The sequence below is a fragment of the Trypanosoma conorhini genome, assembly GCF_003719485.1.
Source record: "Trypanosoma conorhini strain 025E chromosome Unknown Tco_14.4_contig_00432, whole genome shotgun sequence".
Classification (NCBI taxonomy): Eukaryota; Euglenozoa; class Kinetoplastea; order Trypanosomatida; family Trypanosomatidae; genus Trypanosoma; species Trypanosoma conorhini.
The window spans coordinates 1-16,365 of NW_021704521.1; the positions used below are offsets into that span (position 1 = coordinate 1).

The 16,365-nt window shown below is 60.0% G+C and overlaps 8 protein-coding genes across 8 annotated transcripts, besides 20 other annotated features; all 8 read left to right on the plus strand.

Moving 5' to 3' along the window:
• Positions 1 to 228: 228 nt before the first annotated feature.
• Positions 229 to 267: a sequence feature (A-rich).
• Positions 268 to 279: 12 nt separating this feature from the next.
• Positions 280 to 338: a sequence feature (GA-rich).
• A 255-nt stretch (positions 339 to 593) lies between these two features.
• Positions 594 to 2,189, plus strand: Tco025E_06419 (uncharacterized protein; the record flags this gene model as incomplete). Its single annotated transcript, XM_029373296.1, has 1 exon — positions 594 to 2,189. One exon carries the CDS (start codon positions 594 to 596, stop codon positions 2,187 to 2,189), a length of 1,596 nt encoding a protein of 531 aa, XP_029226581.1.
• Positions 2,190 to 2,326: 137 nt separating this feature from the next.
• Positions 2,327 to 2,358: a microsatellite.
• Positions 2,359 to 2,439: 81 nt separating this feature from the next.
• Positions 2,440 to 2,484: a sequence feature (A-rich).
• Positions 2,485 to 3,109: 625 nt separating this feature from the next.
• Positions 3,110 to 3,138: a microsatellite.
• A 535-nt stretch (positions 3,139 to 3,673) lies between these two features.
• Positions 3,674 to 3,703: a microsatellite.
• Positions 3,704 to 3,947: 244 nt separating this feature from the next.
• Positions 3,948 to 3,991: a microsatellite.
• Positions 3,992 to 4,073: 82 nt separating this feature from the next.
• Positions 4,074 to 4,106: a microsatellite.
• Positions 4,107 to 4,610: 504 nt separating this feature from the next.
• Positions 4,611 to 5,813, plus strand: Tco025E_06420 (protein kinase; the record flags this gene model as incomplete). Its single annotated transcript, XM_029373297.1, has 1 exon — positions 4,611 to 5,813. The coding sequence occupies one exon, from the start codon at positions 4,611 to 4,613 to the stop codon at positions 5,811 to 5,813; it is 1,203 nt and encodes a 400-aa protein (XP_029226582.1).
• A 25-nt stretch (positions 5,814 to 5,838) lies between these two features.
• Positions 5,839 to 5,867: a microsatellite.
• A 302-nt stretch (positions 5,868 to 6,169) lies between these two features.
• On the plus strand, positions 6,170 to 8,746 carry Tco025E_06421 (putative glycogenin glucosyltransferase; the record flags this gene model as incomplete). The annotated part of the gene is made up of 1 exon (XM_029373298.1): positions 6,170 to 8,746. One exon carries the CDS (start codon positions 6,170 to 6,172, stop codon positions 8,744 to 8,746), a length of 2,577 nt encoding a protein of 858 aa, XP_029226583.1.
• Positions 8,747 to 8,753: 7 nt separating this feature from the next.
• Positions 8,754 to 8,778: a microsatellite.
• Positions 8,779 to 8,889: 111 nt separating this feature from the next.
• Positions 8,890 to 8,913: a microsatellite.
• Positions 8,914 to 9,025: 112 nt separating this feature from the next.
• Positions 9,026 to 9,047: a microsatellite.
• Positions 9,048 to 9,158: 111 nt separating this feature from the next.
• Positions 9,159 to 9,178: a microsatellite.
• Positions 9,179 to 9,226: 48 nt separating this feature from the next.
• Positions 9,227 to 9,306: a microsatellite.
• Positions 9,307 to 9,371: 65 nt separating this feature from the next.
• On the plus strand, positions 9,372 to 10,661 carry Tco025E_06422 (transferase; the record flags this gene model as incomplete). Its single annotated transcript, XM_029373299.1, has 1 exon — positions 9,372 to 10,661. The coding sequence occupies one exon, from the start codon at positions 9,372 to 9,374 to the stop codon at positions 10,659 to 10,661; it is 1,290 nt and encodes a 429-aa protein (XP_029226584.1).
• Positions 10,662 to 11,186: 525 nt separating this feature from the next.
• On the plus strand, positions 11,187 to 12,875 carry Tco025E_06423 (uncharacterized protein; the record flags this gene model as incomplete). Its single annotated transcript, XM_029373300.1, has 1 exon — positions 11,187 to 12,875. One exon carries the CDS (start codon positions 11,187 to 11,189, stop codon positions 12,873 to 12,875), a length of 1,689 nt encoding a protein of 562 aa, XP_029226585.1.
• Positions 12,876 to 13,152: 277 nt separating this feature from the next.
• Positions 13,153 to 13,176: a microsatellite.
• Positions 13,177 to 13,332: 156 nt separating this feature from the next.
• Tco025E_06424 (amastin-like surface protein-like protein) lies at positions 13,333 to 13,851 on the plus strand (the record flags this gene model as incomplete). Its single annotated transcript, XM_029373301.1, has 1 exon — positions 13,333 to 13,851. The coding sequence occupies one exon, from the start codon at positions 13,333 to 13,335 to the stop codon at positions 13,849 to 13,851; it is 519 nt and encodes a 172-aa protein (XP_029226586.1).
• Positions 13,852 to 13,915: 64 nt separating this feature from the next.
• Positions 13,916 to 13,950: a microsatellite.
• A 57-nt stretch (positions 13,951 to 14,007) lies between these two features.
• Positions 14,008 to 14,037: a microsatellite.
• Positions 14,038 to 14,116: 79 nt separating this feature from the next.
• Positions 14,117 to 14,156: a microsatellite.
• Positions 14,157 to 14,241: 85 nt separating this feature from the next.
• Positions 14,242 to 14,273: a microsatellite.
• Positions 14,274 to 14,320: 47 nt separating this feature from the next.
• Positions 14,321 to 14,352: a microsatellite.
• Positions 14,353 to 14,528: 176 nt separating this feature from the next.
• Tco025E_06425 (putative UPF0598 protein C8orf82) lies at positions 14,529 to 15,176 on the plus strand (the record flags this gene model as incomplete). The annotated part of the gene is made up of 1 exon (XM_029373302.1): positions 14,529 to 15,176. One exon carries the CDS (start codon positions 14,529 to 14,531, stop codon positions 15,174 to 15,176), a length of 648 nt encoding a protein of 215 aa, XP_029226587.1.
• A 311-nt stretch (positions 15,177 to 15,487) lies between these two features.
• Positions 15,488 to 16,363, plus strand: Tco025E_06426 (uncharacterized protein; the record flags this gene model as incomplete). Its single annotated transcript, XM_029373303.1, has 1 exon — positions 15,488 to 16,363. A coding segment is annotated over one exon (876 nt), but the record flags the coding sequence as incomplete, so codon positions are not given.
• Between the last annotated feature and the right edge of the window lie 2 nt (positions 16,364 to 16,365).

Consider the following 16,365-nt stretch of genomic DNA (forward strand, 5'->3'; position numbering starts at 1 on the left):
GGAAAAACGAGAAGAGAAAAGGAAACGGGAGGAGCGGAGCAAAAGGCGCGGCCCTCTTCGCCCCCTCCCCGCAGCGGCAGTGAGCAGGACGACAGGTCCCGTTCCGCCCACACACACACAAAACAGGGCAGGAGGGGCGGCGTCGACCGCGCCGAGGCAGCGCGGCCGAAAATATACGTACACCACTGAGAGAAGCTAAAGCCGGAGGAGAAAAAAGGGGAGACGGGGGAAAAAGGCAAAGGAAAAAAAAGAAGAAGAAATAAAAAACATTGCTTTTTCAAGGAAGAAGGAGGGAAAGGAGGGGGTGGCAGGAAGGAAGGAAGGAAGAAGCGGAAGGAGGCGACAACAACAACAAAAAAAAACGTGGAGACCGGCACAGCCTGCGTGGGTTTCTTACGTTTTATTGCAGTTCGTTCCTCCGGCGCCAGTGCACGCAGCCCGTGACTGTGTGCGTGTCGCTGCTGGGCCGTGACGTGTTTGCTTGCTGGGCGGCGACTGGGGGGGGGGGGTGCAAGGCGGAAGAAGAAACCAACAGCAGCCGAAGAGAAAAAAAAAACAGGAGAAATAAAAATAAACGTTAAAAGAGAAACAAAATGCCGTTCACGCCAGAGTTCATTCCACTGGCGAAGCAGAAGGAGATGTTTGCCATCAGCTCCTGGCGCGACTCGCCGCAGACTGCCGCCTCAATGCAGCCGATGGTGTTAAGCCCCGCCGCCTTGCCGGAGGCCCAGTCTGAGAAGGACGGTGCTTCGCCAAGCAAAGGGGGGCATCGCTCGCGCAGGGGGCGTCGTGGGAAAAATCGACTATCCCAGCGGCAGCAGGACCTGGATGATTTCTTCGTCAACTGCGTGCTTCCAAAGGGAGTCTCATTTGCCACACTCAACTCGGAGCTGAACTGTAACGCCACGACGCCGCTTCGTGCCTACGACGTTGGGACGCCGCGCGTACTGTTTGCCAGAAGGAACTGTGGCATGCCATCCGGCGCCACTGAGCAGGGCAGCGCGGAACAAGCCAGTGGTATTGATGCCGCCAACTCCACTGCAGCTGGCACGACAACGCCGGCGCCGCCCGTATTACCAGCAGGATCTGACTCTAGCATTAACAATAATAATAATAATGCTGCAGCCGCCTGTGCCGCTCCTGCTTCAGAGGCAGGTGCTCCCATTCTTGCGCCGGCAGCTGCGCCGGACGTTTCAGCGGAAGTAGCAACCAGGGGTGATTTGACGACATTGACGCGCAAATTAAGCCACAACGCCGTGACTCTCTCACCGTTTCGCACGCCTATGGCGTTAGCGCCCGGGGCGACCCCTATGACGCCGGCCGACGACAGCGACGAGTCACCAGGCGGCGGTCTGCCCCCCGACCTCGTCCTCCCGCCGTCTGTCCCTTCTGAAATACTTTCACGGGGGCACCTCATTTCTCTTCTCTATGCCGAAAGTAGCGAGGCGGAGAAGGCCAGTGAGTGGCTGCAGAAAAAGTGGCCGCAGGCGACGGTGATGGTTGTGGCTCGCAATCGCTCCATCCTGAACGCCTCGCTGGTCTTAAAGGGACTCCCAAGCCTGTCCAAGACGGAGCGCATCATTGAGGAGGTCGAAAAGGTCACACCGCAGAAGCCGTCGTACATTCGCCTGCATCGCAGTGAAAGGGGGGTATTCAAGAACGTTGTCTTTGTGAAGTACCCCAACCGCGAGGTTGCGGAGGAAAGTAAGCTGCGCCTTGAGCGATTTTTCATTGGCTCGCGCCAACTCAAGGTGGAGTTTAAAAAGAAGGAAAAGGGGGCGGCGGAGCGGGAGCGGGAAACTTCCCTGCAGCACCTGGTCCGTGACCTCCGTGTCAGCACGGAACACGAGGGTTTCGTGTGCCAGCGCAGCGAGCTCAGCAAGGATGAGCTGAAGCTTCTGAAGCAGCTCTGCCACTCCTACGGCCTCTCCTTCGACCTCACCGAGCAGAAGGTGACGGTGAAGCGCATCCTGCCAGGCGGCGACCGTCATTCACCGGCGCTGCGACCCGGCCACAACACGCAGTTGAACTGGGGACAACCCACACCCGGGGCGCTGCGACCGATGGACTTCAAGGGCATACGTCACTGGGGGGAGCTGCGGAGCAGCTACGCCTCCCTCGGGATTGCGCGGCCGAAGGGGCCTTACACCGTCCCGGCCTTTTCCCCTGGTCGGGGGCGACCGGTGTAGGTGCACGCAAGGATCGACGCATCTGCGAGGGAGCTACTGCCGCAGGGGCGCTTGGGAGAAGCGAGGGATGTGTGTGGCCGCAATGGCGGGAAGGGGAGAAGCGGAACTAAACGCTGAGGTGGTGGGGGAAAAAATCATTGTTTTTTTTTATTGTTGTTGTTTTTGGTTTGAAGAAGAGGACACAAGCGACTGCGCGTGATGGGCCCTACCCACGTGCCTTCCCACACAACCCGCCAAGGAAGAAGGACGGAATAAAAGAAAAGGAAAATAAAAAAAATAAAAATAAAAAAATAAACCACTGCGTCTTTTTGTTGATGGTGTTGGCTAGCTTTGCTTCTTCTCTGCGCGTTTCCGCTGTTACTTCTTTCTTGTTGCTTCTTTGTCTTCCTTGAACGCTCTCCGGGTGCTTGACCAGGCACCGCCGCCGTCAACGTAATCCACGCAGCGAGGGATGAGGGGGAGGCGCGTGTCCGTCTTGGCGGAGACAACCCGGCCGTTGGAGCAGACAGCAGCCGAGAAAGAAAGCTTGCAACGCAGATTATACTCGTGGCTGTCCCGGGAGAAGCGAGGGAAGAGTGCTGTGTGTCTGTGTGTGAGAGGGAAAGAAAACACGCGTGAGAGTGTGAAAGAGACAAAAAAAAGGGAAGAGGGGGGATAGAGGTGTGAAATTAACGGATTTCTATTAACGTTTTCCCACTTGGTCATTTTCTTCTTCTGCGCCTACCGCCTCCTTGCAGGCACACACGCACCTTTGCAATCAGTGCCGCTCTATATACGTGTGTAGATGGCTCACCTGTGTACACGTGGCCACACTCGTGTGCGTCGCTCCCTGCCCCCATGCAGGGAGCGATCGCGAGAGAGAGAGAAAAAAAAAAGGGAGAGCGAGGAGGCCGGGGCAGGATGCGGTAACTCCCACCTTCTGTGTGTGTGTGTGTGTGTGTATGTTGTGCTGGCTAGCTGGATCTTCACAGCAAATGCGGTCCTTCATGCGGGCTCGCACACGAATTTATAATCGGCCCCTTTAAAGGGTAAGTGTATAATCGCCACTATTATCGAGGAGGGTGGGTGTCACTAGTGGCGTCTCCGCCCCTCGCCATGTCCAGTAGTGCGGTTATTGTTGTGTGGTATGCACCGCATCCTCCTGCGGCGAATCAACAGCGAGTGCTCTCCTGTGTTCACGCGGTTCCCGCCCTAGCTCCCACTCCCCCCTCCCACGCACACAGACAACGCGGCGGTGCGGGAAGGAGACAAACCCAAAGTATTGTGCTTCTGGCCAGGCAATTTATGCCTACGTTTGGTTTTTCTTTTTATTAACAGGGGCGCCGTTTTTTTTTAGACTTGCTTTTCCCCGCCTGGGTTGCTGTTGTGAAGAAGAGGAACAAAGGTAATAAAAAAGGGTGTGTGTGCTGGGGAGGGGGGAGGCCGTACGCGTTTTACTGCCTTTTCTCTCTCTATTTCTTCCGCCCGATCCCCCTGTAGGCTTCTGTGCGTGTGTGTGTGTGTGTCGCTGTGTGCATGCGCGCCGTCGCTTGGATTGTCTCCTCTCCCTTGCTGTTTTTCTGCAGCTCCCCGTGTCTGCGGCTGCCGCTCGCCCGCCCGCCCTGCGGGTTGCGTCAAGGCGGCGGCGGGACGGGCGAGGATGCGTGGAGGCGAAGGCGCATGAGTGGCCGAGGAGGCGGGGCGGCAGCTTCAACGGCGGGCCGAGGGAGCGGCGGCGCCCCAATCCCGCTGCACGCTCGCCCTGCGTCACAGCCTCCTCGCCGCAGGCACGCCCCCTTCCACGCACGCGCGCACACACACACACGAGGTGGAGTGAAGAGAAGCGAAGAAAGAAGCAGTGCAAAAAGGCAAAGAAGAAGGGGAAAGGTTTTTCGCGGGGTGTTTTGCTGCTGCTGCTGCTGCTGCTGCTGCTGCTGCCAGGCGGGCGGGATGTCGTCTGCGGAGGTATCCGCAAATGCCACATGGCACTTGCGCCCTTTTTTTAAGCGGTGTGGGGGCGCGTCGCTCAAAAATCCGTTTGCGTTTTGTCTCTGTGCCCCCTCGCGTGGGTCATGCGGCGGCACACTCCTCTTTTTTCCTCGCAGCCGTTAGCGGCGAACGGTTGCAACGGAGCGCAGACCCCCAGGCGACGAAAAAGAGGGAGAAAATTATGTATTGTAGGCGGTGATATTTTGTTTTGTCGTTGTTGTCACGATTGCCTGTACTCCGTTGCCATATTGGCCTTGAGGTGAGGGAAGAAGCGGCGGCAGAGCGACTGCAGCGGGGTGCTTGGTTTTTTTTGGGAGGGGGGAGGAGAAGGGCTCTCGCGACTCCCTGCACCTCGCCGCTGCCGGCAATGTGTACGCCTTCACTGCCGTGTTGTGCCCCTTTCGCCTTCCCCGCTCCTCCACTTCCCGCTTGCCTCTCTCTGTCTGTGGAGGCATGACGCCAGAGCCGCGGTACGACTATGGCACCGTCGTCGCGGCTCTCTCGCGGACGGTGGTGTTCAAGCAGAACCGCCACCCCCGGTACCCCGCGGGCCCGGTGGCGTTGAAAGTGACGGCGGGCCCCTCGCCGTTGCTGCCGGCCACTTGCCAGCAGGACACTTCGCCCGCTGCTGGTCCTGCCGGCGATGGAGCCACACACCCCACGCTGCACGAGGCGAGGATCTATGCCCGTGTGTGCCCGCACCCGTCCATTCCCGCCTTTGTGGAGTGTGTCGAGGATTCATTCGATACCTCGCGTTTTCGCGCGGAGGAGCGGCAGTGCGGGGTGCAGCGTCTGCCTGTCCTCGTCACACAATTCGTCAAGGCTGCCTCCGTCGATCGCTTCTTTCATACTTTCCGTGTCCTTCGATGGTCCGTGGCAGTGCGGGTCGCACACCAGGTTGCCAGTGTCTTGCGGCACGTGCACAGCAAGGGTGTGGTGTACGGCGATCTCAAACTGCCGAACGTCCTCCTCGGGGGCAAGGGTGATGTATGGCTTGTGGACTTCGCCAGTGCCACGGTAGTGCACTGCGGTGCGGATGGCGCTGAACGCCGAGGCGGCAGGGTTAGCCGGGAAGAGCTGGCGCGGGGCATTACTCCGCACCTGCGCGCGCCAGAGCTTCTCCCCACCACGCCGGCGGCGGGGCCGGAGGCGTCGCTGCCGCATCCCTTCATGGTGGACTTTTGGGCCTTTGGCGCCTTCATTCTCGAAATTCTAACCGGGCGCCCTTTTCTGGGCTCTTTCGCGGAGTGCAGTGGCACCTACACGCAGGACGAACTGCAGACGAAGGTGTTGGAGGGATGCTCACTTGCGAAGCGGCGCTACGGCGGCGCGGGCGGTCCCCGCCACCCTCCTGGTGTGTGGGATGCCCTCAGGGACCTGCTCACGGGGCTGCTGCGACGCAGCCCGGAACAGCGGCTCGGTTTTGGGGGTGGTTGGGGTGAGATTCTGCGGCACCGCTTCTTCGAGGCTGTCGAGCCGGACCTGCGCGAGCCTTTCCCTGAGGAGTACGCCGAAGAAAACGACGAGCTCACGCTGGGGACTGTGAGGGTGGGGAGGGGGGAAGGAAGGGAGAGAGAGGTTCAGCTATTTCCTTTGTCCACCGTCGCTGCGGGGACACACATGCACTTGAAGCGAGTGGCGAGCGCATTGCTTTGAGGACGCGGCTGGAATTCTTACTTAGTGCTACCGCTGCTGCTGCTGCTGCTGCTGTATCCCCCTTTTTGGCCTTATTTTCCTCTCTTCTTATTTTTTCTTCCCCCGCCCCCCTTCCTTCCCCTCCCAGCCGTTCACACCAGCCTTGCCTCCTTGCCGTGCGCCTGTCACCTCCCCCACCAGGCTGCCACCCCCACCCTTCCCGCGCACTCGACGCGGAGGACGGGAAGGCGAAAGCAGGCGAGTGGGCCTTTAGCAACCAACGCCCCTTGCCGTCCCTCTCTCCCCCTCTCTGGGGTCGCAGGTGGGGAGGGGGCGTACGTGTGCGTTAGCGTCGTAGTCTTGGGGCGCGGGAAGCAATGGGAATGCGTCCGTTTCCCTGGCGCAGGCGACTCCGCAGACTACGCGCGGGTCGATGCGGACTCCTGCTGCTCGTGTTGTGCACGTTTCTCCTCACGTTCCTGGCGCTTGAGTGCGCCCGGCGCGAACTGCGGCCGCAGCGTGCGGCGGAGGAGGATCGCCTGCCACCGCAGCCGCGCACGTTGGCGGGGAGACTGGCGTACGCCGTCGTCGTCACGAATGAGGATTACGTCGACGGGGCCCTTGTCTTGGGCGACTCGCTCACGCAGCACTCCCGCCACGTGGCGGACGGGCTGGCGGAGCTCGTGCTTCTCTTCCCGCAGGGGCGGCTCTCTGCGGAGAGCCGCGGCCGGCTGCGCTGCGCCGGGTGGAGGCGTGTGATGGAGGTCTCCGACTTGTCTGCGTACGCCCCACGCGCGCGCCTGCGAGACACCTTCACGAAGCTGCACGTCTTCAACCTCACCGAGTACGCCCGGGTGGCGATGCTTGACGGGGATATGCTGATGCTGCGCAGCCCGGACAAAGTATTCGACACCGAACTCCCCAACGAGCACCACGTGGGCGCCATTGGCAGCCAAACCAGGAACTACTTTCAGACGGGGATGATGCTCCTGATACCATCCCGTGCGGTGTTTCTTGCCCTGCTGCACAGCTTAAAAACCGACCGACGGCAACAGGGGTACTATGGCAGGGACGGTCACCTTGTTCGCGGCTACTTTACGTCGCAGTACGTCATTCTGGACCACTTCCTCAGCATTCACATCCACCCCGCTGATCCCGTTATTGAGAAGGCCATTGGGCTCCACTACCGCGGTGCATGGAAGCCGTGGCACAACCGCGAAGACCCCCCGCCAGCGTCAAGGCACCTCACGGCGGATGCGCCCGTGCAGGAACTTGGGGCGCCGTATCGCCTCTGGTGGGAAGCCTATGAGAGACTGCACGTAAGGTGTCTGGCGCCACGAGATGCGGTTGGGTCTCCCACTCGAGACGCCAACGCCCCCGCGGGGTACGACCCCGCAGAAAGCGTGTGGCTCATGCGGCACACGGCTCACAGCTACATGCAGTGGATGGCGCAGAAGGAGGAGCAGCAGCGTAACACGACACTCACCGGGCTGCGCGTGGTGGAGTCTGAGGAGGGTGCCTCTTGCGACGAGGCGTGTGGCAGGGCCGGATTGCAGTGCATCGAAAAAGCCCTGAGTTTCCTGCGCGTCAACTCGGCGGCGTCGTTGGAAGTTGTATTCCTCTGCATGCACACTTCACGGGAGATTCCTATGCCGTATTACCCTTCCTTCAACGTCCGAACGCTGACCTGTCATGTGAACTCCATGTACGGCAAACACGAGCGGCCAACGTGCGGGGCGAAGGCGCCTCTGCATCGGCGCTTGTGCACGTGCCTCGAGGCAGCGGCGTATCGTGGTGCGAACCTCGCATCTGCCCCTGCCGCCTCGGAAGTTCCTCGTCAAGCCCCACCAGAGTCCGCCCCACCTCATACTGAAGGGCCGAGGGCTGCAGAAGCAAGTGGTGACGCAGCGGCCTGCTCCGAATGGGTTCCAGCGTCCACGCATGCGGCTGCGGCGGTGCTGCGCAGCAGAAGATGTGCGTCCTTCCTTTCGCAGTGGAACGATGTGGAGGCGGTACCGCGTCAGCGCGATGCCCGCACAATTAAGGTTCGCCTCCGCTACAAGAACGGCGCGGCTGCCATCGTGAAGCTCGAGCAGTTGTCGTTTCCGCTTGAGCCGCACGCGGAGTACGGCGCCTACGCCGCGTCTCTGCTGCTGGGGATAGGCATGGTGCCCCCCACGCGCCTCCTCCACCTCCCGGCGTCCGTCCTTCGCGAGGCGCTACTGACCGGCGTCAACGCGACCGAGCGGCGCTTTCTTGAGGAGGAGCTGCCGTGGCTTCGCCGGGCCGCCGCTGCCGCGGAGGCGTTGACGGCGAGTGCCCAGCTTTGGCTGCCGGACGACGTCGTCGCGTTTGGCGACGCTGCGCCGCCCCTCACGCGGCGCCGCTTTGACGCCTGGCTGCAGGCAAAGTCCAGCCACAGCACCAACTCCACCGGCGATCGGGTGATGTTTGACGTCGCCATTATGCGCTTTTTTGACTACGTCATCGCCAACGAGGACAGGACATTTACGCACAATGCGCATGTGCTCGCAAAGGGAAATACGACGCAGGTTGTCTTATTGGATCACGGTAAGAGCCTGCATAGTGATTCAGCGGAGGTGCAGCCCAATCCCTTGCTCCCCCCGAGAGACTTCCACCCTGACGAGGAGGCGGCAAAGCCAGCACCCATGTGTAGGCTGCCAGGCTTTGTGTTGCGGCAGGCCATGCGTCTTTCAAGCAAGCGATACGAGCCGCTTCACTCCCTGCTGGCGCGTGGTGAGGCTGGTGGGAGTGGCAGAATAGAAGGCAGTGAAACCCTCGCAGGGCAGCTGCTGCGCGCGGCGCCGTCGAACAATGTCACCTGGCGCCTACCAGAGAAGAGCATTCTGGCGGTGCAACTTCGTTTGGAGACGGCCTTGGCGCACTTTGCAAAGTGTGCGGAGGTTTTCGGGCTATCCCATGTCATTGGCTAATGTTGCCTTGTTTTTTTTTGTTTTTTTTTTTTCCCCCTCACTTTTGATTTTCGCATTGTGTATTCCTTTCTTTGTGTGTGTGCGTATTTACCTCGAGGCGCTGCCTGCTTGCCGCAGTTTTCTCTTGTGGTAGGAAGGGGGTGGCGGCCGCCGCCGTCGTCGCCGCCCTCACGCGGTGCGAGCGCCTCCGTGACATGACTCTTTGATGCCTTTGCTTGCTAAAATGTGTGTGTGTGGAGGGGGGAGTAGGCGCGGGGAATATTAAGCAAGACAGAACAATGTTGTGGTTGTTGTTGTTGTTTTCCTCGGCGTGTGCAACTTCGTCTGCGTGCGAGTGTTTTTTTTTCTTGCTGCCGTTTTTTGTGCCCCCTCCCCTTCTGAGTCCCCCAAATGCGGCGGTGCAGGTGCACTCCGACGACGACGACGACGACGGCTGCCGCCTCTTTCTTCCCCGCCACCACGAGAAGAGAAGGCATCCCACACACACACACACAGTAGCACAACCTACGCGTACGGTGCACCCACCGCCTCACCCCACACTTGCACGCACACGCACAAGCGCCAAGGGCAGCGGGGGGTGGGAGAAGCAAGGCGGTGGGGTGCTCCTTCGCCGCGAACGGCCGTCATGCGCGGTGCCCACCGCTCTTCCTCCTCCTCGGAGGCGCAGGTGAAGGTGGTGGTGGCGGCGCGGCGGCACCGCATGGTCACGCGCGCCCTCGTGAAGGGAAGGACTCCTCCGGGGCAGGTGGACGGTCCTGTCGGTGGTGTGCTGCGGTGCATTTGCACGGCGTACCTTGTCTCCACGCAGGAGACGCTGTTGGAGTGTCATCGCTGCGGGAATTGGTGCCACCCCGCCTGTGTGGGCGTCGACCACGCAGAGTTGCGGCGGTACCAGGCGGAAAAGAACTTTGTGTGCCCCTTCTGCACAGGGATGCACAAGCGCTTGCGGCGCGAGTCTCAGTCACCTGCCCCACGGCAACCGCCTCTGCGCCTCCGCGAGGTCCCAGATCGCCTGCCCTTTGGCTCTGTCATGCAGCTGCGTCATCTACTGAAGATCGCCACGCGGGCTGCCCATGAGGCCGGCTTTGTAGTCGTCGACCTCCCCGTGATGCCGCTCACCGCCGCCATGGAGAAGGAGTGCCTGGAGTGCTGTGAGGAGGCCATTAGAGAGGCCACCTTTTCCGCCCAGTACCCGGCGTACTGTCTGAAGGAGGTGCGGGAGCAGGCCCACCCGTACGTGCAGGGAACGCTGCTCCGCTGCATGCAAACCGGGCGTATTGTATCCATGGTGCTCTCCAATGGAATGGACGTGTACGGAAACCTGCGGCACACAATTACACAATTAAAAAGTGGCATTAACAGGGGACTTATTGACAGACGGCATCAGACGTCGTTTATGGCATCCTGCACAAAATTAACCGACATCTCGGACTTTGTGCACATCACGCTAAGTGCGACACATAGAGACTACCAAAGAAAGGGGCTGGCACGCATGCTGATGGTGATAGAACTGCTAAAGTGGGCACTGCGAGGTCGCACGCGGGCCTATTTGAACATGGCGCTTGAAAAACGCATCGTCGACAGCGGTACGCGATTGGAGTGTGTGGCGTCGCCGGCTTCCCGACGGCTGTACGAGTCCTTTGGCTTTAGGGACGTCTACCCGCGGTTTGACCGCGAGACAGATGAGGCGCGCTGGACGCCAAAAGAGGCGGATATGGGCCGTGTGATGGCGCACATGAATTTTCTGGAGGATGTGGTTAAAATGGCGCTGCGGTACGAAGCAGGCGGCGCCAATACGGACGTCGCCCACGGCAGGGCTGCGGCGGCTGGTGGTGGGATACGCATCAAGGCATCTTCCTCGCCGTCCCCGCCCGCGGTGAAAAAGCGTCTCTCGTTGCTTGGGAGACGGGGCTGAGCAGCAGCGGCGCGTGGGGACCGGAGGGGAGAAAGTGTATAAATGAGCGAGGGACGTGCTGGAGAGGGACCGGATAACGGAAGAAATGAAGAAGCAGAAAAAAAGGAAAAGGGGCGCGTCCCCGGCCCAACCCGCATGTGTGTGTGTGTAGGAGGGGGGGAAGGGCATCGCAATGGTAACGACCCGCAAAGACAATTGTGTGCATACATATATATTCGCCTTCACCCTGCCGCTGCTGCGCTCAACGACTCCAATGCGTGTTTGCCTCCCGGCCTTCCTCCGCGCTCCTCTGCGTGGACGAAATGCAGCCTGCAAGCAGGCGGGACGTTAACGCCCCGTCCACCCCCTGCGGCGTACGCCCGCGTTGTTCCCTTTGAGTGCAGGCACCGTCGATGGTGTCGTCGTAGTCTACGGTTTTCTTGTTTTATTATTTCATTTGCATCTTTATTTTGTTGTCTTTTTTTTCCCTACGTGAGTGCGTGCCGCGTAGAAAGCGCAACCGAGAGAGTTGGCAGCCACCTGGAGATGCGTCGCTCGTCGCTGCTGTGGCGGGCAAAGACGCTGGCGCAGATGTTCCGCAAGCTGAAGCTCGCGGGTGCCCACCCGGATGTTTTGTGGGCCGTGGACGCACTGAAGGCGCAGCACAACGGCGAGGAGATGATTCGTCTGGAGACGATGATGCACCAGCGCAGTTCCGTGCACGGGGGCAGCAGCTACGGGCGTCAAGGCACCGCGGAAAGCTTCACGTTTTGGCTGGCCGAGGAGCAGGGAAGCCGCCACGGTGGACCGGCAACGGCACTGCGGTCTGTAACCTGCACCATCAACCCGGTTGCGCCCAACGCCACGGTGAAGCAGCAGCTCTCGCAGCTCTTTCGTGACGCCGGCATCTACGAGGACTTTGACATCGATGACACGGGCGTTGAGATGAACCTGGAGTCCGTGCTGCGTCACGCGGACGAGCGACAGAACGAGCACCTCCATCAGTCTGGCGCACTGTACATTCGCGGGGACAAGGCGGTTGAGATGCTGCGGCGCTTTGGTGTCCTGCTCATCGTGGAGGAGAGCGGCATCACGTACCTCGTCACGCTGCCGGAGGTGCACCACCACCAGCAGCTGCAGCAGGAGCCCTTGGACCGCGCCGCCGCGGCGTACGCGCCGGCGAGGAGCCTCGTCGGCCCCAACGGGGAGATTGACCCCGACGTTCAGGAGTACATGCGGGATCGCGGCCTCCGTGCCTTTGATCTGCGCATGGCGGGGAGTCATTCCTCGGTGGAGCGCTTTGTCTCCGCCTTTGAACGCCTTGAACGCATGTATGAGGTGCACCGCGGCAGGGCGATGCGGCCGTGCGTGTGCGTCGTCCTTTCCCTCAAATCCCTGGACAACTACGTGGCGGAGGACGGCTGCCTTGTCCTTTCCGTGCAACGCATGCCCACGTGGGAGGAGTTTCTTTTGACCCTTCCGCAGGAGGTGTGGCAGAGATGTGTGCAGATGCACCGCGACTGGCGCATTGGAAACGCCCCGAAACTGCGGGCGCGGCAACGGCAGCTTATGAAGGTGGCAGACATGTTCCATTTTTTTCGTGTCCAGCTGGACTCCGGCATCGGGGCGCGGACGGACTGGCAGGAGGACTTCATACTGCGGCTGATGAAGGAGGAAATGGTGATACGCAACGCGGTGCGGAAGTATAATTTGAAGTCGGAGCTGTTAAAGAAACGCGGGGAGATTCACGTGGCCCACACCCTACGTAGTGCGATGGATCCAGCGAAGGAGATTGGCTACCGCATCGGCGGCGATGGTCGTCTCTTCTTCAACTTCAGCACGATGACCACGGGGCAGATGCTGCGGGTCTTGAAGGACAACCTGCGACGTCTGGAGACGTTTCAAAAGCAGCACGACACCGCCGTGGCCACACTGGAGCACCTGAGCCGCAGCATCCCGGTGGACTTTAGCGTGGACACCGAGTGGAAGCTGCGGCAGGAGGGGAACCTTGTGAACTGTCTGCAGCGGTTCGTGCACACCATAAAGGCAAACCAGGGACAGCTGGCGGCTTTTCTGGCGATGCTAATGAGGAGCGGCACGGCGGCGGGGGTGCCGAAGAAGCGCATGGTGTGGATCATCTCCGCCCGGTTTGACACGATGCCGAGCGGGGTCGTGTTCGTGCCGTGGGACGTCGACTTTGCGTCCATCAAGAAGCACCTGCTGCCGAAGGGGTAGGGCGGTGTCTGCGCCACGCACATGGACGGCGTGGGCGGCACCCGAAGTGGCTTTGCACCGGCGCTACCATTCGATGTTTCTCGCCCTACCTCTCTTTCTATTTCGCTATTCACACACATATTTGTTTCTCTCTTGGGAGGAACCGAAGAGGAGGGAAAAAGAAGTTGGGGTGGAGAGTCGGCGGGTGCAACGAAGAAAAGAAAGGGGAGGCGAGATGTCCCACAGTTGCGTGTGCTCTCCTGCGACTTCCGTGGTGGCCCCAACACGTGTGGCTCCGCTCTCTCTCTCCCTCTTTCTCTCTATATATATATAAGTGGCGTCGCACTCACCACCGCGCCTCCCGTCTTTCTTCTTTTCCTTTTGCTTTGGCGTTGCTGCTGCGGGGCCACGGTGCGCCGTGCATCGCGTCAGGGAAGCGACAAAGTTCAAGTCTACATCCAGATTTAAAAAAAAATTTATGGGTCGTTTTAGCGGAATCCCATGGGCACTGATTTTCTTCATTATTCAGACCATTACGCTTTTATTTGTCGTCCTAGCGGGTTTTCTCGATGTTCTGCAGTCCTTGCACTCCATCGGCTGCTACACGGCGTGGGGCTACGTGGAGCACTGTGCTCCGCCGGCGACGCACGCGTATGCCGAGTGCCCCGAGATGCGGCCTACCATGTGCGCAGCCTCTGCCTTTGCGCTCATCAGCCTCTTCCTTGCCACTGTCAGCTGCGTCCTAGGCGGGTTGAGGATGCTCGCCTGCATAGTCTTGAAGCCGTGGGGCACTCTCACTCTGAGCGGCGCCATTGCCCTCACCCTGCTTGTGTCCTGGGCCTGCATCGCCGGTGTGCAAACGAAACTTTGTGGACGCACACACGACGGTGCTTTTGAGCCAACTTACGAGTACGCCGCTGGATTTCGCCTTTTGTTGCTTGGGTGGATTATGCAGGTTCTTGCGACGGGGGTGGCAGCTCTCATGGTCTTCATGTAAGCCGCCGCGGCGGCTCTGTGCACTTTCACCAAACCTCTCTTACATAAAAGAAGTCCTGCCTGTTTCTCTCTTTCTCTCCCTCTCTCTCTCTCCCTGTCTTCGGTGATAATTTATCGACAGCGGGATGGAATGAACGGTGTCGGTGTCAAAGGAGAGTGTTTGTTTTGTTTTTGTTTTTTTGTGTGTGACAAATGAAGCAGAATATTTTTTGCTTTTTAAATGATTGATTTACTGCTACTTAAATTTGAAGCCTAGTTGGACGGGCTCTTTCTGTGTCTTTTTTTTTCTTGTTTTATTTGTGTTGTGTGCTACCTGCGAGTATGTGGTTATGTACTTGGCTTTTGTTTCTCTCCAACGGGGAGGCCAACGCCCTCCTTATCAAAATGCATGTGTTGATTTTTTGTTGTTGGTGTTTTTTTTGTCCGCTCGCGCCGGCGGTGATATAAAGCGAAAGGGAAGAAGAAGAGAAGTGTGTGTTTGTGTGTGTGTGTGTGTGTGTGTTTTCGTTGATATATTCAGTTTCTCTTGGCGACCCTGCGGCCCGCGTTGCTGCCCAACGGCACGCACTCAAGTGTGTGTGGGCATCCCTGTTGCATTTCCCTGCCGCGTTCCCTCTACGCTTGCGTGCATGGGTGAGTAAGCAAAGTTTAGACCTCTTGGCGAAGAAGCGTCATGTCATGCCGTTAGCGCGGCGCTACTTCTACTACCTCAACGAGCGTGGCCAGCTGTTTCACGTGTTCGACATCAAAGGCCTCGTGGAGCACACACGCGTGCCGTCTGGCCCCACATACCTCGGCGAGGGGTCGTTTCTGGACTTCTTCTACCGGCGTCTGCGGCCGAACAGACTGCCCCAGTGCGTGGCAGACAGCGTGCGGGGCACGGATGGGGCGGCGGTGATGCGGCTGGACGACGGCTGCTGCCTGACACCGCGGGAGTTCCTGCGGCATTTCCCGTACGTCAGCGTCTGTGGGGCGGAGAAGAATTTCATGAAGGTGCAGGACGCCCCCGTGGTGTTCACGGACTACAACTTCGCCTGCGGGGGCGACGAGGAGTTGGGTGGCGTTCTCCTGTTTGCCGGGTCGCTGCAGGAGCCGTTCCAGGCAGCCGCCCTCACCGTCACGCGGGAGGGAAAACTGTTCCACCCCATCACCACGCTCGAGCACCTGCAACATGGCGCTGCGCCCGCGGCGACGAGAGGGCTTGTTGGGGCGCAGGTGGGGCTTAAGTTGGGGTTCGACTTTGTCTGCGAGGAACTTGACAGCGATGGGCACTTTGTCATTGACTGGGGAGGAAGGAAGCACGTGATTGCCTACGCGGAGGAGTGATGGCGGGTGTGTTTTGGTCCTCTGGGGAAAAAGGCACTGATCGCGTTTTTTTTTTTTGGCTTGGTTTTATGTATATTATTGCTGCTGCCTCTGTGGATGTGTGTGTAATCAATCCCTCCTTGCCTCTGCTCCCGCGTTGCGGCACTCCGTTGGAGCCGTGGCGAAGGGACGCGGCCCCCTGTGCGGACTAACTTTGCCGCAGTTGTTGTTGTTATCTTTTTTTTTCCTTCTTTCTTCCTGCCCGGGCGTCCAAAACAAAAAAAAACACCAACGTGCATTTATTTATTTACCGCGTAGATCGTTGAAGCGGAATGATTGAGAGGAGTAGGCGGGTCGTCCCTGGCACGCAGCTGTGCCACCGCGCGCTCTACGCGACCATCGTGGGGGATCAGCCGCAGGACTGCCTTCCAGGCACATCCGTCAAGATGAGCAGTGAGGGGCCGATTCTCGTTGACCACGTCATGCGTGCTGCACGACGGTACGTTGCCGGCAACGCGCCCCCCGCGCCGGAGAGTGGCCCGCCGAGCGCCATGGCTACGGAGCTGCTGCGCGCCGTGGAGGAGTTGCGCCAGCAGAACCAGCAGTACCAGCAGGAGCTGGAGGCACGCACGCAGCAGCTGGAGGCGCGGAAGCAGGAGGTGCAGGCGCTTCAGAACAAGCTGCGTGTGGTGCACATGGAGGCTAGGAGGCGCGGTTACAACTTCCACGAAATAGCTGATCGTGGATCCTCCCGAGGCTCGGAGAATAGAAAGACGCATGAGACGGAGCGACCCTACAGCAGGCGCGACTTCACCCCGCCGCGTGGAACGAGAGGTGGCGGCGGTGCAGGAGGGAGTGGGGAGTACTCGCGTCCGCCGCTTCCACCGCTGCGTGTGGACAGCGCACTAGTCCCAAGTCTCCCGCCGCCACTGCCGTCGCTGCCGCCCCAGCTGCAGCCTTCGTGTCCGCCGCCTCTCTGCGGGCAGGAAGCGCAGCTGGCGGCCAACGACGGCGTGGCGGCTGCCGTCGCCAAGCCCCCGCTCCCGCAGCTGTTGGCAGTGTCTCAGAGCAGAGGCGTGGCTGGGGATGCCTTGGGCGGCGGCGGCGGCGGCGTGGTGGCTGCCGTCGCCAAACCCCCGCTCCCGCAGCTGTTGCTGGAGGAGAGTGTGCGGGAAAATGGCGAAGCGGCCGAGGCGGAGCTTGAGGATGC